The sequence below is a fragment of the Papio anubis genome, chromosome 16 (genome assembly GCF_008728515.1).
Source record: "Papio anubis isolate 15944 chromosome 16, Panubis1.0, whole genome shotgun sequence".
NCBI classification, from domain to species: Eukaryota; Metazoa; Chordata; class Mammalia; order Primates; family Cercopithecidae; genus Papio; species Papio anubis.
This window is the reverse complement of record NC_044991.1, coordinates 8007858-8031932: the sequence shown is the minus strand read 5'-3', so window position 1 is coordinate 8031932 and position 24075 is coordinate 8007858. Positions and strand designations below refer to the sequence as shown.

General features: G+C 55.5%; 1 protein-coding gene across 3 annotated transcripts in view; it reads right to left on the bottom strand.

Moving 5' to 3' along the window:
• LOC101018493 (NADH-cytochrome b5 reductase 3) overlaps nucleotides 1-22915 on the bottom strand; it is a 31343-nt gene extending 8428 nt beyond the window's left edge. The window contains exons 1-6 of one of the 3 annotated variants that reach the window (XM_003905642.3): nucleotides 22660-22915; nucleotides 9328-9459; nucleotides 3970-4042; nucleotides 3474-3580; nucleotides 703-832; nucleotides 169-252 (exon numbers count right to left, since the gene is read on the bottom strand). In XM_003905642.3, the coding sequence (XP_003905691.1) occupies nucleotides 169-252; nucleotides 703-832; nucleotides 3474-3580; nucleotides 3970-4042; nucleotides 9328-9459; nucleotides 22660-22680 (547 nt within the window). In that variant the 5' untranslated portion in view covers nucleotides 22681-22915. Of the gene's footprint in view, nucleotides 1-168; nucleotides 253-702; nucleotides 833-3473; nucleotides 3581-3969; nucleotides 4043-9327; nucleotides 9460-20007; nucleotides 20433-22659 lie in introns of those variants that run through there. The other 2 variants (XM_009217422.3, XM_009217421.4) reach the window with 2 other exon arrangements.
• Nucleotides 22916-24075: the final 1160 nt, after the last annotated feature.

The following is a 24075-nucleotide window of genomic DNA, read 5'->3' as shown; positions in this document are numbered from 1 at the left end:
TCACAGGCACCGCCCCGCCCAGGTGTACCGGGGGAGAGCGGCCAGGACCACTGGGCCCAGGCCCCTGACCTCCGGTAGCTCCCAGGCACTCAGAACCTGCGCCTCACCCACACCCCTACTCCTCCCTTAACATCAGCCGCCGGACGCCTCAGTGGGGGTTCCACGTACCTGTCCCTCCCGCGATCATGCCCACAGACTTCACTGTCTTGATGACGGGGTTGGACTTTTTGTCAGGCCGGATGGCGAACTTCCCTGGGGAGAGAGAAAGCGTGAGGCCCAGCCATCAAACATGCCATGTGTGGGGGCTGGAGGGGGTAGAGAACCTGCCCCCACTGTGAGGTCCGAGGTGGAGGCGGCTGCCATTCTACGCCAGCCATTAGGAAGGTGCAGGAGCAGTGGAGAGGCTGGGAACCCGGAAGCTCAGCTCCGTCCTCTTGCTTGCTTGTTTCAGATGCTGAGAAAGCCAAACGGAGGCTGGCAGTGGGTAAGATGTGGCCCCCGGGAGTGGCCTGTCTGCAACTCCTGTGCCAGCAACTTATCCCCTCTACAGGCAAGGAGACTCAGGTCCCAGAAAGGGACAGCTGGCCCAGTGGGAGTCACCCATCCACAGAGAGCCAGGCACCTGCACCCTGCACCCAGCACCCCCAAGCTCTCCAATTCTCTGAGCCTGCTCTGTAATCAAGGGATTCCAGCCCAAGTCACCTTTGCCCTGGTAGACCAGCAGCCCGTTGGGGCCCCGGAACTCAATGGTGTCTCCAATCTGCATGCTTTCCAGGTACTGAGACATCTTGCCTCCGGCGGGAAACTTGGGATGGGTATCCTTGAAGTAAACCTGCAAGACACCCCCGCAGCCCTCAGTCGCCGGCTCCAGGCCTCAGGGGTGAGCTCTTGTCCACAGCGGGGCCAAGTGCCTCTTCCGCAGCTCTTCTGAGGCCCACACATGGCCTTCTCCTGTGCAGCCCAATCCACCCAGCCGTCAAACTGTATCCGTCCTGCACCCTGTCCTTCACCCCACCCTCCCAGGAGTCGGCCTCCCGCCGACATCCCCGGGGAAAGCAAAGCACCAGCCACGTGTACAAGGCCAACCAACTCCAGGGCTGGATGCGCTCACATTTCACCAACTGTCTCCGGGGCCCCTCCCAACGGGAGACCCTGACACCCGTCAGCAAAGTCAAGGCTCTGGGAGGCCCACTCAGCCACACTCCTCCTGGTGGACACTCAGTCCCTTCTGTTTGGTGCTGTCATAAAAACCTCGCTCACTCTTGGAACTACTTCCTGCTCTGCACTCTCTGGGATTACTGTCTTGGGAAAGAGATGGGCCTCGATCTGACACCTACAAAGAGATGGGGAGACAGAGGAGGAGTGGCTCACCCTGCCTGGGGAGTCTGATGGATAGAGAAGGGGAAGGCGGCTGGGGGAGGGACAGTGCGTATACAGGGCCTCGGGGAGGGGAGCCTGTTGTGGCTTCAGCACGGAGGGTGGCTACGGGGCGTGGAGGCAGAGGGGAGTGGAGAGCCAGGGAAAGGCAGAGCACACTTTCCTGGGCCCTGGGTGCCAGGCCAGGACTCTGACCTTTACCAAGGACTAAGGGAGCCAGTGAGGTCTCCAAGCCAGGAGAGGCCTGGTCACCTGTCGGTTTTTCAACCCCAACTTGAATCCTCCTAATAGCTTCTCCACATCTGGCCAGAGAGACTTCAATGTGAACAGATGCTTGAGCCCTCACCACCTCCTCTGTGCTTCTGGACAAAGCCCCAAACCTTACTGGGGCCTCCAAGGCCCTGTCTGGCCCCACTGACCTCTCCCACCCCTTGCCCCAACCCTCCAGCCACTTCAATCCTCGAGCCTGCTGCTGACCTCAGGGCCTTTGCACCTGAAGCTTCTTTTCTTCCTTCTTCACCTGGTCAGCGCCTACTCAGTCCCAGATCTCACCTTCCCTGTCGCCTACTAGGGAGCCACTCTCACCAGCCAACCCCACCCATCCCTGGTGGCCCTTCTGGAAGCTCGGTTGCAGGTACCTGTCCCCTGCAGGGAGCACTGGCTTCCCCATGACCATGTGCCCAGTGCCCGTCCTCCAGCCAAAGACAGGTTCCTGAGGCCAGGTCTGGGTGCCCCAGCAAGGAAGGAGCCCAGGCCAGGGCCCCTCCCACTCTTGAGATCCAGTGCCTGCCCCAAGACCTGGCGAGATCCAGGGCCTCAGCTGCGGCCCAGTAAGAGGGCTCCAGGGGCACCTGAGGGCACTGGGCTGGGAAGGCTATAGGGCTTTTGCCTTGACTGGGGAGGGTCTCCAACACCCCATACACCTACCGGTCTAGGCTGCTTCTCACCCTCTGTTCTGCAGGAAAACTTGTATTTCTTTTTTTTTCCTTTTTTTTTTTTTTTTTGACTGACTCTCGTTCTATTGCCCAGGCTGGAATATAGTGGCACAATCTTGTCTCACTGCAACCTCTGCCTCCCAGATTCAAGCCATTCTCCTGCCTCAGCCTCCCAAGTAGCTGGGATTACAGGTGCACGCCACCATGCCCAGCTAATTTTTCTGTATTTTTAGTAGAGACGGGATTTCTCCATGTTGGCCAGGCTGGTTTTGAACTCCTGACCTCAGGTGATCCGCCCGCCTTGGCCTCCCAAAGCGGCTTACAGGCTTGAGCCACCGCGCCTGGCTGAAAGCTTGTATTTCTGATTTTCATAAGAATGTCCCTGCAGGAGCCGCTGTGCTGCCTCTTACTTCCCACTCGGCACGTACGTTTCAGGCTCCGGGCTGCGGCCCCAGATCTCTGTGGTCTGCTGCCCCTAACGGCTGCATCTTCTACTGTGAACCTCCACCTCCAACTCCGCAACAGACCCCAGAAAGCCCATCACCCCAGCTCCCAGACCACACCGCACGAGCCCCTCACGTTTCCCTAGCAGGCCTGAGGGACATTTCTCAGAGAAAGGAGTAAGAACAGGGCCTGCGTGTCACCGAGGCCCGGCCGCTGACCAGGGTGGAGTGGCCGCCTCAACCCACACACTTGGGACCCCGCTCCCAGGAATCTCCCGGCATGAGAGCAGGGCCGGGGCTGCGCCGTCACACCTCGCAGCAGGGCGTCTGCACCGCCGGCCAGCCTTCCTGGCGCCTCTGCTGCAGGTACCCGTCTTGGTTTAAGGGCGCTTGCCCTGAACCCTGGCCCCTGATCTCTGCCAAGACCCCCTTGTTTGGCTTTTGTTGGTAAACGATGACGTGCTATTTACTCAGAAACCAGGCACAAGGGAGCACTGGCTCTTTAGAGTCCAGGCTGTGGGGGACGTGGACTCGAGAGGGGCTCTAGAAGGCACTGCATCTGCAAGCCCCTGGGGAAGCAGGGCAGCCATGACCAAGGCTAGGCTGCACAGGGCGGGAGCGGGAGCGGGAGCCTTCCCTGTCCAGGGGGGGTCCACATGGGCTGTTGCCATGGCCACCCACCCGCACCTCCTCCACAGTCATGACCCAGAGGCTTCACCTTGATGACTAGGTCCACGAAGCCCTTGTCATCATCACTGGAGACAGGTGTATAGGGCCGGATGACCAGGTTTCCGTCAATTCGAGCCGAGAGGTAGATGTGCTGGCCTGCAGGACAGAACGGAGTCACTCTGGGCCAGAGATCATCCCTACAGGTGACCCCTGGGTCTTGTCAAGCCACTACCCTGCACCCCCACCCAGCATTCAAAGCTTGGCCTGGCCTCAGCTCCCACGGCCCCCTCCCACCCCTCCTAGGGATTCCCCTCACGTCCCAGCTTCCTGCCTCCACGCCTTCACTCCTCCTGGTGCCACTGTCAGGGACCCTGGGCCTTCCCACTCTCATTCCAACAGACTCCCTCAAAGGCCCAGGGCAGCTGTCACCTCCTCCTGAAGCCTTCCCTGCTCTCCCTGGTGGAAATATGAAGCTCCCATCTCTCTGATCTAGTGCCCCAGCTGCCTGCCAGGCTCCAAGTGGGCCTGGCAGGGGCGTGACTCACCGACAGGGAGGCCCAGGATATGCTGGGGTGACGGCAGGGCAAAGCGGAAGCGCCGGGTGTCATGGCTGATGATCTGGAGAGAGGCCCAGAGCTGCTGAACGGTCCCCAGGGCAGAGGCCTCCCAGGGGGGGTCCCAGGCCTCAGAGTCCCCATCCCATTCCTCCTTTGTGTCCCAACCCTTCCCCATTGCCCAAGTGTCCTTGTAAGAAGTGACGCCGATGCCACGGGCGGATGCACACACCTGCACACTGCGTGTGAGTTGCTGAGGTCAGGCGCACACTGGGTGTGTCTGTCCTGGCCCAGAGGGGCCACAAACAAGGTGGCCAGAGCGGGGAATGAACCCAGGGTCCCAAAGGGAGGATGCCAGACAGCCCCCAAAACTTCCAGGACAGGGAGGGAGGAATCTACCTCTGCCTTCAGTTCAAGCAGTGGTCTGAAGGAGCAGGAAGAACTCGGAGGCTGGATGGGCAAACTGGGGCAGAGCTAGACAAGGCTGCATGTGCCCAGGCCTGCACCCCAAGAGAGGGGCTGCAGAGGCCACTGCACCTGAGAGCCCCTTGGGAAATGGGGCAGCCAGGACTGAGGTAGGCTTCACAGGGCAAAAAGTGGGAGCCTTCACTGCCCAGGAACTCCAAAAGCCCAAAGCCAGGCTTCCACCCTGCACGGGGTGGGCACCCAGGGCACGGCCAGTGGCTGGGACAGTGGCAGAGGAGGAGGGGGGCTGGCTAAGAGCCAGACTGGGCCAGGGACGGAGCTGAGACTAAAACCCCTGAGGTCTTGTTAAGTGGGTCTTATGCTGAGGCCAGGGCCAATCACATAACCAGTTCCAGTCAGAGCTGGAACCAAACCCAGCGCCCTGAGGGTGCACTCCCTGTGGGGTTCCCAGTACCCGGCACGGCCAGGAGAGGGAGTGTGAAGGAGTCATGCGGAAGGTGGGTGCTGCAGAGGCGCTTACATCCAAATGTGGCAAAGTCCACAGGTGGACGGTGTCATCACTTAGTGGGGGATAACAGACCTCTCCAATGGGGGAGGACATCACAGATGCCCATCCAGGCTCAGTACAAGAACTCTCTGACCTTAGCAGTGTTGCAGCACAGAGCAGCTGCCGCAAGGAGAGACCCGTCCCTGCACGCGTGAGCAGAGGCAAATCGTAGGAACGATGATGCAGACACTGCTCAGGATCAGGTGTGCAGGTGGCCCACCAGCCTCTGCCTGGCAGCCCAGGCCTCAAAGGTGCCTCTACCAGAAGCCTCTGCACTATAGGCAAACACAGCCCCAAGGCCTTCTGGAAGTGGATTCCAGGATTATCAATTGGTCCCAACAGTCAAGGTCAGAAACCCATGCGCCAGAAAACATTTGGAGGAAGAACAGAAATGAGATGGCCGGGCACGGTGGCCTGTAATCCCAGCACTTTAGGAGGCCGAGGCGGGCAGATCACCTGAGGTCAGGAGTTCGAGACCAGCCTGAATAACATGGAGAAACCCCGTCTCTACTAAAACTACAAAATTAGCTGGGCGTGGTAGTGCATGCCTGTCATCCCAGCTACTCAGGAGTCTGAGGCAGAAGAATCACTTGAATCCAGGAGGCAGAGGTCGCAGTGAGCCGAGATTGCGCCATTGTACTCTAGCCTGGGCAACAAGAGTGAAACTCAATCTCAAAAAAAAAAAAAAAAAGGAATAGAAATGAGGACAAGAAACGAATAATTATGGTGCTGGCCAACCTCTAGTAGGGTAGCCAGGTGGGGCAAAGCACAGAGCACCCAGAGCAGGCCCGCTGCGGACCCCGCAAAGCCACTGCGGGCACAATGCGGGAGCAAAGCTGCAATCCTAGGACATCTGCCACACACTCCCTTGTGTAACATCCCTATGATGAAATACTAAAAGGATCCATGTTGTATGGCTGGCTAAAAAACCAGGTTATCAAAACAAGAAACTGCGTGTGCACACCCGCACCTCCACACACCCGCATGTATGAACGAGATACCCACATAGGGTCTGGCAGGCTCACGCTGAGCTGTGACCTGGGCCATCTGCATGGGGCCCTGGGATGCGGCAATGGGGTAGGGACGGAGGTCATCCTTCACAGAAGTTTTATTGTGAGCACATATAAATAATACATTATTTCTGGAATTAAGAAACAATAGGGCCAGACGCGGTGGCTCATGCCTGTAATCCCAGCACTTCGGGAGGCTGAGGCTGGCAGATCACCTGAGGTCTAAGTTGGAGACCAGCCTGACCAACATGGAGAAACCCCATCTCTACTAAAAATACAAAATTAGCCGGTGGTGCATGCTTATAATCCCAGCCACCTGGGAGGCTGAGGCCTGAGAATCGCTTGAACCTGGGAGGCTGAGGTTGTGGTGAGTCGAGATTGTGCCATTGCACTCCAGCCTGGGCAACAAGAGCGAAACTCCGTCTCAGAGAAAAAAAAAAAAGGAACAACAGTAACAGAGCCAGGCATAATGGTGTATGCACATGGTCCCAGCTACTTAGAAGGTTTGTGCCCAAGAGTGAGAGGTTGCAGTAAGTAGCCTGGGTGACAGAGCGAGACCTTGTTCTAAAAAAACACAAACAAACACACAAAAAAAAACCCACCAATAACAAGGGAAAAGAATGTTATCAGGTTTCAAAATGTTATGATTTCATTTGGGTAAGAAAAAAACATGTGTGCCTGCTCACATAAGTATAAAACATACCACAGGGCTGGGTGCGGTGGCTCACGCCTGTAATTCCAGCACTTTGAGAGGCCAAGTCAGGTGGATCACCTGAGGTCAGGAGTTCAAGACCAGCCTGGCCAGCATGGTGAAACCCCAATTCTACTAAAAATACAAAAAAAATTAGCAGGGTGTGGTGGTGGGCACCTGCAATCCCAGCTACTTGGGAGGCTGAGGCAGGAGAATCGCTTGAACCTAGGAGGCAGAGGTTGCAGTGAGCTGAGATCACGCCATTGCACTATAGTCTGGGCAACGAGAGTGAAACTCCATCTCAAAAACAAACAAACAGCTGGGTGCGGTGGCTCACACCTGTAATCTCAGCACTTTGGGAGGCCGAGGCGGGCAGATCACGAGGTCAGGAGATCGAGACCATCCTGGCTAACATGGTGAAACCCCGTCTCTACTAAAAATACAAAAATTAGCCGGGTATGGTGGCGGGCACCTGTAATATCAGCTACTTGGGAGGCTGAGGCAGGAGAATGGCATGAACCTGGGAGGTGGAGTTTGCAGTGAACCGAGACTGCACCACTGCACTCAGCCTAGGTGACAGAGCAAGACTCCATCTTGGGAAAAAAAAAAAATCATATCCCAAAGGTAAGTGTGGTCTCATCTGGAAGGTGGTGATTTACTTTTTTTTGAAACAGAGTTTCGCTCTTATCACCCAGACTGGAGTGCAATGGTGTGATCTCAGCTCACTGCAACCTCTGTCTCCCGCTTCAAGCGATTCTCCTGCCTCAGCCTCCCGAGTAGCTGGGATTACATGCACCTGCCACCACGCCCGGCTAATTTTCGTATTTATTTATTCTTTTGAGATGGAGTCTTGCTCTGTAGCCCAGGCTGGAGTGCAGTGGCGCGATCTCGGCTCACCGCAAGCTCCACCTTCCAGGTTCACACCATTCTCCTGCCTCAGCCTCTAGAGCAGCTGGGATTACAGGTGCCCGCCACCACGCCTGGCTTATTTATTTATTTATTTATTTATTTATTTATTTATTTATCTTGAGACAGAGTCCCACTGGGATTACAGGTGCCCGCCACCACGCCTGGCTAATTTATTTATTTATTTATCTCGAGACGGAGTCTCGCTCTGTCACCCAGGCTGGAGCACAGTGGTGCCATCTCGGCTCACTGCAAGCTCCGCCTCCCGGGTTCACACCATTCTCCTGCCTCAGCCTCCCCAGCAGCTGGGACTACAGGCGCACGCTGCCACGCCCAGCTAATTTTTTGTATTTTTAGTAGAGACAGGGTTTCACTGTGTTAGCCAAGATGGTCTCGATCTCCTGCCCTTGTGATCCGCCCACCTCGGCCTCCCAAAGTGCTGGGATTACAGGTGTGAGCCACCGTGCCTGGCCTAATTTTCGTATTGTTAGTAGAGATGGGGTTTCACTATGTTGGCCAGGCTGGTCTCAGGTGATCCACCGGCCTCAACCTCCCAAAGTGCTGGGATTACAGGCGTGAGTCACCATGCCTGGCTGGTAATTTACTTTTCATTTTGTATTTTTTTTTTGCTTCTGAATGTCAACGTCTCTGTGAGCTCCTGGGACAATTACAGACACTTGCTCCAAAAGTTCCAGGAAGCGGCCAGCTCCATGCCATGGAAGCCTGAGATTCCTGTGAAGCCTGAGTCAGATGCACCAGGCACAAGCCCAGGGTGGAGACTTGGGCCCTGGCAGACGACGTACTCTGCTGTGACTCAGTTTTCCCAGCCACACCCCTCCTGTGCCTGCTGGGGGTGGCCAGAAATAGAGCAAGGGAGGGGCTCCGAAGAGGGCAAGCGACCGAAGGAAGCAGCCTTTACTGGGCAGCAAGGCAAAAGAGGGAGAGGATGGTTTTAAATCATAATCAGAGCTTTGAAAAAAAGGAGTCAGGTCAGGAACCATGGCTCATGCCTGTAATCCCAACACTTTGGGAGGTGGAGGGGCGGGGATCACTAGAGCCCAGGAGTTTGAGACCAGCCTGGGCAACAGGACGAAACCCCATCTCTACAAAAAATACAAAAATCAGGCCGGGCGCAGTGGCTCACGCCTGTAATTGCAGCTACTCAGGGGGCTGAGGTAGGAGAATCACTTGAGCCTGGGGAGGCAGAGGTTGCAGTGAGTCGAGATCGCACCACTGCACTCCAGCCTGGGACACAGAGCAAGACTCTGTCTCAAAAAAAAGTATGAACTAACTAATGAAAGAAAGTAAGAATCAAACAGGGCAGAGGGAGCCCACACAGCTCAGAGCACCCAAGGAATCTGCACAGATGTGAAAGGTGTCCAGGTCCAGCAGTACCAGGCTGTGGGGAATGAGGCTGGGGGAGGGGGAGGAGGGAGGAGAGCTTATCTTCAAACCTCTCACCCCCTGCATTCCTACCCCATAAATGGACCTGAAAGTTCTGAGGGGTTCCTTCCACTCTGACCTTCCATGAGGCAGTGAGTGTGGTTCAGAGAATGGGCTCTGCAGACAGAGAGACCAGGGTTTAAATCCCTCGGCCACTTCCTGGTGGCCTTAGCAAAGGACATCACCTCACTTTCTCCATCTGTAGAATGGGCGGACAACAGTATCTACTTCAGAGCGGGACCGTGCCCTGAGCACAGAGTAGATGCCTGTAGGTGCCTGGGCAACGCTGTGATGCTGACGAGGCAGCGGCAGTGGCCGGCACTCACCTCCCGGTCGATGAGCCGCAGCGAGTACTTGATGTCCGGACTCTCGAGGGTGATGGCTGGCGTGGAGCGCCGGAACAGCTTCATGAGCAGACTGTATAGGAACCAGACTGGGGAGAGCACCACATGGCCCAACTGAAACGACAGGGACCTGTGGGGTCAGCACAGAAGCCTGCCTTTCCCTAAACACACCGGCTCGTCCACACTCCCAGGCCTCTGCTCATGCTGTCCCCTCTGCCGGGAGCACCCTCTCCCCACCACCCTCATCCAGACAGCATCATCAATTTTGGTGCCCACTAGGAGAAGCTATAAAGACCAGACTGAGCATTACACCTGTTGCTCATTACACTTGTCACTGAGCATTACCCAGGCTTCTAGGCTCAGTACCATGAGAAAAAGCTCCATTTCCTCTGAGGAGCCAGGACCAAAAAGTGCTGTGTCTCTAAGCACATATCCTTTTTCACTTTGGCTACTAGGAAGCTCAGAGCAAAATTAATCTTGAGCATAATATATTTGTGCTCCCTCCTTCTCTTCCTTCCTTTAGTCAACTTCCCTGGTTTTTGTTTTGTTTTGTTTTTTAATACAGAGTCTCACTCTGTCACCCCACCACCCAGGCTGGAGTGCAGTGGCCCGATCTCGGCTCACTGCAACTTCTGCCTCCTGGGTTCAAGCAATTCTCTGCCTCAGCCTCCCGAGTACCTGGGATTACAGGCACCTACCATCATGCCTGGCTAATTTTTGTATTTTTAGTAGACACAGGGTTTCACCACGTTGGCCAGGCTGGTCTTGAACTCCTGACCTTGTGATCCACCTGCCTCGGCCTCCCAAAGTGCTAGGATTACAGGTGTGAGCCACCACACCCGGCAACTTCCCTGGTCTTATTAAGTGATGTCAAGTTCTAGCTTGATTTAGACAAACAGACAAATAATAACCCCAACTCAGAATCTATCTGAAAGGCCTACACTGACCAAATGGCTCTATGACACCTTTAAATCCGGTCCCTTGGGGCCACTGATTGATGCTCTCCTCTTTGCTCTCCCACAGAGCACACTAGAACAAGTCAGTGAAACTGGGTGAACTGAGCCACTTCCCCAAATGACATCCATGAATGTCCCTGAGCCCTGGGGTTTTGCCATCAGGTGTAAGGGAAGCAAAGCAACGAGCCAGGCACTGGGAAGGTCACTGGCTGTGTGACCCCAAGAAAGTCCCTTCCCCTCTTAACTGGAGTGGACCAGGTGATCTGCAAGGCCCCCAGAGCTGCGACTCTACTGCTCAGATTACCAAGGTCAACAGCCTCGGGGATCCCAGGGCCACATTGGGCACCACACAGGCACGGCCCTCGCAGTAACCCCACGCGGTAGGCACTGTCACCGCCACCATTTCGCAGACGAGGAAACAACCCAGAAGGGCAAAGCGACTCACCCAGTCACACAGCTGGCAGGTCGGAGCTGACCCAGAGTCCACTCATCCCTTATACCACACTGGGAACCTCAGGCTCAGGCGGACCGCACCACACAGCCCTGAGGGGATGTTCCTTTCCAGCCCCTGCCCCCGACATCTCAGCCTCACGAAGGCCCTAAAACGGGGCCAGGCATAGTGGCTCACACCTGTAATCCCAACACTCTGGGAGGCGGAGGCAGGGGAACAGTTTGAGTCCAGGAGTTTGAAACCAGCCTGGGCAACAAGGTGAAACTCTGTCTCTAGAAAAAACATAAAAAGTTAGCTGGTTGTAGGCCGGGCACAGTAGCTTACACCTGTAATCCCAGCACTTTGGGAGGCCGAGGCGGGTGGATCACCTGAGGTCAGGGGTTCAAGACCAGCCTGGCCAACATGGCGAAATCCTGTCTCTACTAAAAATACAAAAATTAGCCAGGCATGGTGGCGGGTGCCTGTAATCCCAGATCCTTGGGAGGGTGGGGCAGGAGAATCGCTTGAACCTGGGAGGTGGAGGTTGCAATGAGCCAAGATCATGCCATTGCACTCCCGCCTGGGCAACAAGAGCGAGGCTCCATCTCAAAAAAAAAAAAGTTAGCTGGTTGCGGTGTCACATGCCCGTGGTCCCAGCTACTCAGATGGTAGAGGCAAAAAGATTGCTTGAGTCCAGGAATTCGAGACCAGCCTGGGCAACATAGCAAAACTCTGTCTCTATTCAAAAAGAAAAGCCCTAAAAGTTGGTTAGAAAACCCAAATCCCTGGCTGGGCACACACCTGTAATCCCAGCTACTCAGGAGGCTGAGGCAGGAAAATCACTTGAATCTGGGAGGAGGAGGTTGCAGTGAGCCAAGATTGTACCACCACACTCCAGCCTGGGAGACAGAGCAAGACTCCATATTGGAAAAAAAAAAAAAAAAAAGAGGCTGGGCGCGGTGGCTCACGCTTGTAATCCCAGCACTTAGGGAGGCTGAGGCAGGTGGATCATCTGAGGTCAGGAGTTCGAGACCAGCCTGGCCAACATCGTGAAATCCAGTTTCTACTAAAAATACAAAAAATTAGCTGGGTGTGGTGGCGCATGCCTGTAATCCCAGCTACTTGGGAAACTGAGGCAGGAGAAATGCTTGAACCCAGGAGGTGGAGGTTGCAGTGAGCCGAGATTGCGCCATTGTACTACCACTTGGGCAACGAGAGAGAAACTCCATCTCAAAAAAAAAAAAAAAAAAAAGGCCAGGCACGGTAGCTCACACTTGTAATCCTAGCACTTTAGGAGGCCAAGGCAGGCAGATCACTTGAGGTCAGAAGATCGAGACCAGCCTGGCCAACATGGTGAAACCTCATCTCTACCAAAAATACAAAAATTAGCTGGGTGTGGTGGGCTACCCCAGCTACTTAGGCGGCTGGAGCAGGAGAATCGCCTGAATCCGGGAGGTGGAGGTTGCAGTGAGCTGAGATCGTGCCACTGCACTAGCCTGGGCGATAGAGCGAGACTCCGTCACAAAAAAAAAAAAAAAGTGGGGGGCTGGGCACAGTGGCTCACGCCTGTAATCCCAGCAGTTTGGGAGGCCGAGGCGGGTGGATCACCCAAGATCAGGAGTTGGAGACCAGCCTGACCAACATGGAAAACCGCGTCTCTACCAAAAATACAAAAATTAGCTGGGTGTGGTGGTGGGCGTCTGCAATCCCAGCTACTCGGGAGGCTGAGGCATGAGAATCACTTGAATCCAGAAGGTGGAGGTTGCAGTGAGCTGAGATCGCGCCACTTCACTCCAGCCTGGGCGACAGAGCAAGACTCCCTCTCAAACAAAAAAACCCAAAAAAATTAAAAACCAAAAACTGCTGACAGACTCCAAGAGCTGAAGGATCCTCCCCTAAACCTCAGAGAGAGCACAGCCCTGCCCTCCTGACACCTGGATCTCAGACTTCTGGCCTCCAGAACTATAAGAGAATAAGGTTCTGTTGTCTTCAGCTGCCTGGTTTGCAGAAAATTTGTTATGGCAGCCCTGGTAAACTAGTACAGAAGCCAAAGAGACAGGACGAACTCCAGCATGTGGTTTTAGATTAGCACTGGCCCAAGAAAGAATTGCTATAACGGCCAATACTGAGACAATTGATGAAATTTGGCCAGCCTGGCCAACATGGTGAAACCCCATCTCTACTAAAACCACAAAAATCAGCTGTGCATGGTGGCGGGTGCCTGTAATCCCAGCTACTTTGGGGGCTGAGGCAGGACAACTGCTTGAACACAGGAGGCGGAGGTTGCAGTGAGCCAAGATCATGCCACTGGACTCCAGCCTGGATGACAAGAGCCAAGACTCCGTCTCAAAAAAAAAAAAAAAATTTGAATAAGGCTTGTGGATTAGATAATAGTGTTGTACCAATGTTACTTTCCTGTAATTATTCTGTGGTTATGCAAAAGAATGTCCTTGTTCTTAGGAGATACACACCGAAATATTTAGGGGCAAAGGGGCAAACTTACTCTCAAATGGTTCAAAAGATAGACACAGATGACCCTTGAACATGGGTTGGAACTGCTTGGTTCACTTTTTTTTTGGAATTTTTGATAAATCTTGTTTTATTCAGATAGCAGTCTGATCATACCTGGTCCAACAACACTCAAATAATAAATCAAATATAATCAGATGTTAAAGATTGGTCTTCAAACATTCTAGCCAATGATGCCACGCTTGCCTATGATCTCTCCGACATAAAACCACATCAGGCCGGGCGCGGCGGCTCAAGCCTGTAATCCCAGCACTTTGGGAGGCCGAGACGGGCGGATCACGAGGTCAGGAGATCGAGACCATCCACCAGCTATGCGGTGAAACCGTCTCTACTAAAAATACAAAAAAGAATTAGCCAGTAGGGTGGTGAGTAGCCTGTAGTCCCAGCTACTCCAGAGGCTGAGGCAGGAGAATGGCGTGAACCGGGAGAGTGACTTGACAGAGCAAGACTCCATCTCAAAATTTTACAAAGTTACTGTAAAAGAGCATTTATGGGCTGGACGCGGTGGCTTACACCTGCAATCCTAGCACTTGGAAGGCTAAGGCTAGCCCATCGCTTGAGCTCAGAAGTTTGAGATTAGCCTGGGCAACATGGTGAAACTGTGTCTCTGCAACAAAATTACCAAGGTCTGGTGGTACGTGCCTGTAGTCCCAGTTACTTCGGGGACTGAGGTGGGAGGATTGCTTGGGTACAAGAGGTCAAGGCTACAGTGAGCTCAGATCATGCCTCTGCACTCCAGCCTGGGTGATAAAGTGAAACCCTGTCTCAAAAAAAAAAAAAAAAAAAAAAAACAGAGCTCTCATGTACTCTTCACCCAGATGTACCTAACGTTATTATTTGCTACATTTGCTTTATTTCTCTCTATATAGTATATATCCAATGTATATTAAATATATTAGATACTACATGTGTGCATATATACACGGTGGACCCTTGAATGGCATGGGGGTTAGGGGCTGACCTGTATAGTTGACAGTCCATGTATAGGCCAGGTGCGGTGGCTCACACCTGTAATCCCAGCACTGTGGGAGGCCGAGGCAGGCAGATCACCCGAGGTCAGAAGTTCAAGACCAGCCTGGCCAACATGGTGAAACCCCATCTCTACTAGTGATACAAAAATTAACCAGGTGTGGTGGTGGGCACCTATAATCCCAGCCACTTGGGAGGCTGAGGCAGGAGAATCGCTTGAGCTCAGAAGGCAGAGGTTGCAGTGAGCCAAGATCACGCCATTGCACTCCAGCCTGGGCCAGACCTGTCTTTAAAAAAAAAAAATCCATGTATAACTTCTGGTTTCCCCAAAACTTTCGTACTAGTATACTATTGACTAGAAGCCTTACCAATAACGTATTTGTATATTTTATGTATTGTATACTATATTTTTACAGTAAAGTAAGCTAGAGAAAACTGTTCTCATAAGGGGCCGGGCGCGGTGGCTCACACCTGTAATCCCAGCACTTTGGGAGGCCGAGACAGGAGGATCATAAGGTCAGGAGTTCAAGACCAGCCTGGCCAACATGGTGAAACCCTATCTCTACTAAAAATACAAAACCTAGCTGGGCGTGGTGGCACGTGCCTGTAATCCCAGCTACTCGGGAGGCTGAGACAGGAGAACTGCTTCAACCCGGGAGGTGGAGGTTACAGTGAGCTGAGACCACGCCACTGTACTCCATCCTGGGTGACAGAGCAAGACTCCGTCTCAAAAAATAAAGAGAAAATAAATCATAAGGAAGAGAAAACATATTTACTATTCATTAAGAGGAAGTGGATCATCATAAAGGTCTTCATCCTTGTTCTCAGGTTGAGAAGGCTGAGGAGGAGGCAGGGGGTGGTCTTGCGGTCTCAGGTGACAGAGGGGGAGGAAGATCCTTGTATAAGTGAACCACGCGTCCTGGCCAGGTGCGGTGGCTCACACCTGTAATCCCAGCACTTTGGGAGGCAGAGGTGGGCAGATCACAAGGTCAGGAGTTCGAGACCAGCCTGGCCAACATGGTGAAACCCTGTCTCTACTAAAAATACAAAAATTAGCCAGACGTGGTGGCGTGCACCTGTAATCCCAGCTACTCGGGAGGCTGAGGCAGGAAAATCACTTGAACCTGGGAGGGGGAGGTTGCAGTGAGCTGAGATCACGCCACTGCACTCCAGCCTGGGTGACAGAGTCAGACTCCATCTCAAAATAAATAAATAAATAAATAAGTGAACCACACAGGGTCCTTCCGGGGGGATGACCTTCAGCTGACCATTTGGGATGATGGACTTTCCATCCTAGAACCTTGGCTCAATTTGTCCATAACCTTGGGGAGAAGACCCCAGCACTGGTGAAGACTGCTGTGACTTATTTGAAGCCTCGACTGGCCACATTTTGGTACTATTCCACAGTTGAGCTGGTTCCTCCCACCTCTGCTGAGATCCCTGGAGCGATTCAGAGCCTGAAAAAAATAGTCAGTAGTGCTCAGCCTGGTAGCTTCAAACAGCTCATGGTTAAGGAAGCCGTGCTGAGTAGTTTGCTGGCCACAAAAAAAAAAAAAAAAAAAAAAAATTTTTTGAGATGGAGTCTCGCTCTGTCGCCTAGGCTGGAGCGCAGTGGCGCAATCTCGGCTCACTGCAAGCTCTGCCTCCCGGGTTCACGCCATTCTCCTGCCTCAGCCTCCCGAGTAGCTGGGACTACAGGCACCCGCCACCACATCCCTAAGTTTTTTGTACTTTTTAGTAGAGACAGGGTTTCACTGTTAGCCAGGATGGTCTCAATCTCCTGACCTCGTGATCCACTCGCCTCAGCCTTCGAAACTGCTGGATTACAGGCGTGAGCCACCGCGCCCGGCCAGTAACTTTGAAATTATTTCAAAATAAAAAGTGTGTGAAGCCCATACTGGTAGTTCAATTAGAGAGACTGAGAAGTCAAAGTTCATATAAAACACTGGCTCTCAAGAAAGCTGTTTCACAGCTTGTTTATATAGCCTCCCCATATACCTCCCTGACTGTAGTTCTCTCAGCAAATGTGCATGTGTGTTCTCTTCTTATCATTACCCTACTAGTTCCCTTTTCACCTTGACTGCCAGGAAGCTCGGAAACAAGTTCCTTGCATGCGTGCAGGCCTCTCTACTTCCTTTGTGGGATCTGCTACGGGCCCCTTGAGGTAGTGTATCCTGCAGAACACAGACAAGTGCCTCCGCTCTACGCAGGGTCAGGTAAGACGCTGCTAACCTCTCAAGGCCTAGCCCCATCGCCCCTCCCCTTCTGGAAACCCCACCAGGAGTCCTTACTCTGCAACGATTTGAGGAGGGTGCTCTGGCGGAGCCGCGTGTCCTGTCCCTAGAAGGCAAGGGCCACTGCCTGGCCTGTCTCCTTGAAGAGATGTGAGATGAGATGAGCGGGGGCCCAGGTCACGTAGGGGTCTATAACTTGGGAAGTGCCAGCTCACATACAGGAGCTTTTCCTGCCACCCTCATGGGGCCACTACCAACTGAGAAGTGGAATAGCCAAGTGAAGGAAGGGCAGGGTGCTACAACCTCATACCAAGCCTGGCCCCCACCCCCAAACCAGCCCAGCAGCTCCAAGCTGCCCGGCTACAGTTACAGGCCCTTTGTTGGACTTAAAACAAAACACCTCTCTCCCAGGCAGGGCCTCCGTGATGGGTGCAGCTGAGGCCTCGCTCCGTGGGGCCCTTGGTATTTGACCCACGGGTCTAAAGGAAGGGCTGTGGATGCCTAGCCCACCCCTCACCCATGCCCAGGGCCACCCAGCTGGGGTCTCTGGCCACCACCCATTTAATCAGCATGGCCCAGGTGTTTCACGCATCCTTCAAGGCCCCAGTTGGCAGCTGTGGACTTGGGTCAGAGAGACCAGGATTTGAGTCCCAGCTTAGGACAGCAGGAGAGTCGCTTCACCTCCCCGGGCCCTACCTGGAGGATGGGGAGGGTGGGGAGGAAGGAGGCACCCAGCGGTCAGCGCCCCTGAGCTGGCGCTGTTCCGAGTAGGGGCCACGGGTTTCCTGGGATATTCCCCACCTCAACCCTAGGCTGCGGGCGTGGTGATCATCCCAGCACGTGAGGAAACCGAGGCCAGGAAAGGGGAGTGACCTTCCCCGAGTACACCAAAGCCAGCCCTCCAAGCACTGCTCACCACATGACACTGTTATCTGTCCCTCAGATAGATGAGGTGACCTGCCAAGGTCATGCAGCCCTGCGGGGTGGGCCGGGACTGGACTCCCAACGTCCAGCCCAAAGTGCCGCTCTTCCTGAGTCACCACCCAAGACAGGTGCCCTCTCTCTGCCCCAGTCACAGAGCTCACAGCCCAAATCTGATATCCTGCCTCACACAGTGAGGCCTGAGCACCTGCCCCCAGCCCCAGGGGCCCAAACCAACATGCGGCTCCACCCCCTCCTCAAATACCCACCATAGCTCCCCACTGCCTACCTGAAGGCACGCACTCTATGGCCCCAACTCTGGACTCACCTCCCAGCTCTCTGCTCTCTCAACATTAAGCCCTTCTTGCTTCAGGCGTTTGCATATGCTCTCCTCTCTGCCCTAAATGTCCTTCATCTGCAGGCATCCAACCAGCAAACTCCTATTCATCCCTCAGAGCCCAGCTCAAACATCAAAATCTTCCCTGATGAGCCCTTCCCTAGCTAACCAGGCCCTTGGTAGACTTTTCACAGCCCCTGGTCCCCTCTGGAAACTCTCTGGGATGAGGACAATTCCGATGATTCCTCTGCTTTCGACCTCTCCCTCAGTTACAGAAACCACACCCAGGGGGTATAGCGTCTAGGGAAAAAGTTGGCGGAAGTTACCTTCGCAGGAAATCACCATTGTTGGGGACCCTGGCAATGAACCTGAATGACATGAGGAGCTGGAGTTGTGCTTGCTGCTTCCTAGAGTTGTTTTCCAGCACAGCTGTGTCAGCGCACAGCCCAGCTTAAGGCCCCTCTGCGGGCAGCTGGCTTCAAGGGCTGCGAGGCACCTTCCCCCATTTCCTCCCTGGCCCTCCCACAGTGATGCAAGGTGGGAACAACCATGTTCCCCATGAGACAATGAGGGACAAATGTGTGACAGTGAGGGCAGAAATGTAGCTCAAGGAGGCCCAGGGTGGAGCCTGGGTGTTGGTTTCTGATTTTCTGTTGCTTTCCCACTTCCCTCACTTGCCCTAACCCTAAATCCACGGACTGGGCCTGGGTGGGTGCCAGGCCAAGAAAAAGATACCCACGTGTCAGTGGCCCCGATGGCAAGTCCCTGAATGCTGGCCTCGGCCATTGCACAGACCTTCCTCCAACCCCAGGCACCGGCTCCCCACAAGTATCCAGAGGTGGCCCTGGAGCAGATCCCGGGATCTGCGTCTGTCGTCACCACTGTATCCCCAATACTCCACACAGAAAGCACTCAACAAATATTTGTGGAATGAATTAGTGAAGGGACAATAGGCTCCCACCCTCCCAGTCTTCTTATTTTGCCTAGAAGTTTCCAGAACCAGGACAAGAGCCCAGACTCCTGGGTGAGGGCGGGGCACAGCCTGTCCTATGTGTCAGAAAAGCCCGCTTGTCCTCCAAGAGCACAGGCATCAGAGGTGGGCTTAGGATCCGGCTCCAGGCTGTTCCCACACCTGTTCCACACCCAGAGAGGATACACACAGCTCCCAGGGCTGAGCTGGGAGTCAGGCACTGCTCAGAAAGCCGGGCTCGCCGTGGGCAGCGGATGAGAGTCAGGGGCCTTCCTTCCAGTGTCCGCTCCCAACAACGGGGGCTGCCCAGAGCTTGAGGGGGCAGCCTTTGCTCCTGCCACCTCATTCAGTCCTCAAGCCTGTTCATGACTCCTCCCACTTCAGGTGAGGAAACCAAGCCTCAGGGGACAGACTTGAGCCCGGCGAAACCTTCCGGCCACTAAAGAGAAGGGGTGGGCTTTTTATTGGTAAAAGTTCTTATCTGGGGAGGCAGCCACGGGCAGACCATCACCATCTGTCAGTCATTTAGTCCACAAACCCCAGTGGGCACTCAGGTGGCAGGTCCCATGCCCAATGCGGGGGACACAGGCCAGGAGGCCCCACCTGAATTCAAGCCAAAGGGGGTGACAGACATGGGCAGAGAGGGTACACTACAGCCAGGAGCAGTGGAGGGGCGAAGGTTTTACCTCCAGAAAGCTAGAGGCCCTACCAGACTCACACGGTGGAGTACACTCTATTACCACCAGCACAGCTTGGAACAGGTCTGCCCCATCCCCAACCACAGCACCACCCCCACCCCCACCAGCAGTGGGCCAAGTAAACAGGAGGCAGATGGCTGAGGCCAAGGTCCCACCCCTGTGCCTCCTCAGCTGTGCTGCATGCGCACTTACACACACTCACACACACAGACCACCTCAACCCAGCCACCTGCAGACCCAGGGGACAGCTGCCTCCCAGTTCCTGACCTAATGCCCACAGGCCATGCTCTGCCCCACCAGGGAACCCACCACCCGCCTCTCCTTGTCTCTAATAACACAGAGGGGAAGAGGGACACAGGGTGCCAGAGTCCCAGGGAGCCCCCAGCTAATACACCATAGCTGAGGGGTTGCGTAGCTCTGCTCCCCACGCATAGAATGCCCTGCTCAGCTGCCCACCCCTAGAATTCCCTACGGGGACCCTGGCCTCCACTCTGCCCAGGTCAGGTTCGGGATGGGCAGAGAGAGCTGCCAGGGCCCCCTACGTGGCAGGCCCGGTCGTCCCCAGGTGCCAGTTCCCTGCCCTGGAGCTTGGACAAGCCAGTCGGGTTACTTGCTTACCTGTTGCCCGCCTGCCCGCCAGCAGTCCCACCAGAATCTGAGCGGCACCTCCCTCCTGGTACTGTTCTAACAGGGAGGAAGTGGGAGGGAGCGGAGGAAGTTCTGCAGTGGGGGGCTCTGGCTTGGCTGGGAACTGTGGGGGAAGGGAACCCAGGAGGAGGAACAGGTGGACACAGAGCTGGGATCTGGGCCACCGACTAAGCATAGGGCTGCCAAGGACAGTAGGAAAGCCCGGCAGACTCTACCTGTCAGCCTGTCAGGGTCGCTGAGCACTCACAGCCGGGCTGGGAAGCAGGGGAACCACAGTTCAGGACGGCAGGCCAAGCTCCAACATTCTCCCAGTGTGGCTGGCAGACTCCAGGGCCAACCCCTGGCCTGGATCCCCCAAAATGTTGGGAGAGGCCTCCCACGGGGCCTGCACGTCCTAGATAAGACACCTAGTGCACCAGGCCCCCAGCCAGCCTCCTGCAGACTGTGGGGAGCCCTTAAGCCAGGAGGCCTAGCTCAGAACATGCTGGAGACATTCTGGGCCAAGCGGGGACCCCAGCAGCACCCACAAAGGGTAATCCCCACCCACCCTTGGAGAGATGGGGCTCAGGGGGTTGGTGAAGGTCTCCCGACTTCCAGGCAGGGCTCTGCCCCTCACAGGCGACTACTCAGTCATTCAACAGAAATAAATGGAATGAGGCCAGGCACGGCAGCTCACACCTGTAATCCCAGCACTTTGAGGAACTGGGACGGGAGGATCACTTGAGCTCAGAAGTTTGTGACCAGCCTGGGCAACATAGCAAGACGTTGTCTCCATTAAAAATACAAAAAATTAGGCCAGGCACAGTGGCTCACTCCTGTAATCCCAGCACTTTGGAAGGCTGAGGCAGGTGGATCATCTGAGGTCAGGAGTTCGGGATCAGCTTGGCCAAGATGGCGAAGCCCTGTATCTACTAAAAGTACAAAAAATAGCTAGGTGTGATGGCGAGTGCCTATAATCCCAGCTACTTGGGAGGCTGAGGCAGGAGAATTGCCCGAGCCCAGGAAATGGAGGTTGCAGTGAGCTGAGATCATGCCACTGCACTCCAACCTGGGTGACAAAGAGAGACTCCGTCTCAAAAAAAAAAAAAAATCAGACAGGCGTGTTGGCACGTGCCTGTACTCAGAATGCTGAGGTAGAAGGATCACTTGTGCCCAAGAGGGTCAGGCTGCAGTGAGCTATGATCACGCCACTACACTACAGTCCGGGTGAGACCCTGTCTCAAAAAAGAAAACGAAAAATGTGTAGAGCAGCCAGGTGCTGGGGAAGTGGCCATAAATCCAACCACCAGCTGGATGGTAAGGAGCACCACCAAAAACAGCAGGGAAGGGTTGAGTGGAGCCCAGGGGAAGCTTTGGAGACACAGGCAGGACATTTCAACAATAAAGGAGGCAGGTGCTTTCTCGGGAAGAATGGGGAGAGTGTTGCATGAAGGCTGGGGTGATGCCCACAGGTTCACCCTGGGGTCTGAATACCCCCAAGTTCTGGGTTAAGCCACATTTTCCTGAGCAACCGCCCAAGCCAAGAGGCCTTTTGCCTGGTTCCCCAAGGAGGAGCCTCTAGCGCCAGAGGGAGGGCCCAGGTGCCCTCCAAGTGGCAGATGCCAGGTGTGGAGGTGGAGGTGGAGGGGTGCTGGGCTGATTCCTTCTGTGTCTGCCTCCCCACACACAGCGGGTCACAGTTGACGGGGGAGCTGCCCTCTGCAGCTGCAGCCTTCACGTGTCCACACAGACTCAAGCCTCCAGCCCCACCATGATCAACTTTTGAGAAACTGGAGAGAGGAGGTGGCCTGGGGGGAAGGGAAGGTGGTTCTAGGCCAGCCCAGAAGTGACAGCAGCAGAGTGGACTTTGAAACCCCATGGAGCAGGCTCCCTCGGGCGGCGGCGCTGTGGGACGGTGGCCAAGACTAGCTTGCATTTCCCCATCTGTGAAATGGGGCAAACGGCGCTGATACCATAAAGTGTGAGGTCCCCAGCACAGCTTGCAGAGTCAGTGGGAGCCTGGCCTCGCTGGCAGCCTGGCCCACTGCGCACTGGGAGGACGCCCCAGCGTCATCAGGGTTCTGTTCCTTGTTGCTAAAACGTGCAAAACCCTCTGACTCAGTGACATCGCGCACACACACGTTCAGTCACAGTCACATCGCCCATTCACATACTCCCGACACACACATCACACGTTTCCATGCCCGCCCTTCACACCCACCGTCACACTCACACACTCTCAAGCCACAGTCATTCGCACGCTCGCTCACACACTCACACTCAGACGCACACACACTCACAACCACGGGTCCCTCCAGCAGCCAAGGCCCCACGGCGGCCAGGGCAGGGCTCGGGTGCTCCCCGTTGCTGGGCTCTGCCGCGCACCCCGGGCAGGAGGGCTGGTTCCCCGGTACAGACGACCAGGGCGTGAGTCGCGGTCACCACGTTGCTCCCCCGGGCAGGGCTAGGGTGCGGTGGGGTGGGGCGCGGCTGGCTGGGCGGGCGGAGTGGGTGCGGCCGGTTGAGATGGGGCCGGGTTCGGCCCGGGTCCCGCGCCCCCTCCCGCAGGCCAGCCCGCCCCCTCGCCAATGGGTCCCTGTCCCTCGCGACGCCCTGCGGCCCCGGCGCCCCCTCCCCGCCTACCGTGCTCAGCTGGGCCCCCATGGTGGCCCTGCGCTGCGCTCCCTCTGCAGCCGCCGCCGAGACCGTCGCGCCCCAGCCCGCGTCACCCCGGAGCGGGGGCGGGGCCGAGGGGCCAGGCGGGCGCGCGGGGCGGGCGCGGGGGCGGGTACCGGGTCGCTCCGCCCGCTTCTGCCGCGCACTGGAGACGGGGAAGTGGGGATGCGCCCCTCTGCGCTGGAAGCTCTCCCGCCGCTGTGCGGCCCCACGCGGGACGGTGGCCTCTCTGGGCCTCGTTCGCCGCCATAAAGGAAGCAAGATGGCGCCCCCCGAACGGGAGCGAGAATAAGAAGCGGAATCTTCGCCGGGCCTCCGAGCCTGCAGGGGCCGGCCCTGCCTGGCCTGGCCTGGGCCTGGGCCTGTGCCTGCAGCTGCTCAGCGCGGCCTTTCCCCAGGCCTTTGAACTTGCAATTCCCTGGGCAGCACTGTTCCCAGCTGCCTCTGGCCGGGCCGTTCTGATTGCTCACGTCCCAGGTCAAATGCTGCGGTCTCAGCACGGCCCGCCCAGAGCCTCCTCCCCGGCGGCGCCTCCGCTCCCCACCCCATTGTCCCACTGTGGAGTGGTCTTTGTCCCACGTAGCTGAAGGCCTCCTGCGTGTTTCCCCCACTCCCACCCTATCTCAGTGGACTGTGGGCTCCCGGAGTGCAAGGCCCTGTCTGGTTTGAAGTCCCCTACATCCCCGGAGCCTAGCACAGAGCCTACCACATAGTAGGTGCTCAATAAATGCTTTTATTTCTTTTTTTTTTTTTTTAAAGCAGGGTCCTACTCTTGCCCAGGCTGGAATGCAGGAGCCTGATTACAGCTCCCTTTAGCCTCAATCTCCCAGGGTCAAGCGTTCCTCCTGCCTCAGCCTCCTGAGTAGCTGGGCACGTGCCACCACGTCCAGCTAATTTTTTTTTTTTTTTTTTGAAATGGAGTTTCGCTCTTGTTGCCCAGGCTGGAATGCAATGACGCGATCTCGGCTTGCAGCAAAACTCCTTCTCCAGGGTTCAACAGATTCTCCTGCCTCAGCCTCCCGAAATTACAGGCATGTGCCACCACGCCCGGCTAACCGGCTATTTTTTTTTTTTTTTTTTTTTTTTGAGACGGAGTTGCCCAGGCTAGAATGCATTGGCACTATCTCGGCTCACTGCAAGCTCCGCCTCCTGGATTCACGCCATCCTCCTGCCTCAGCCTCCCGAGTAGCTGGGACTACAGGCGCCCACCACCACGCCCGGCTAATTTTTTGTATTCTTAGTAGAGACAGGGTTTCACCATGTTAGCCAGGATGGTCTCGATCTCCTGACCTCGTGATCTGTCCTCCTCGTCCTTCCAAAGTGCTGGGATTACAGGCGTGAGCCACCGCGCCTGGCCTAATTTTGTATTTTTAGTAGAGACGG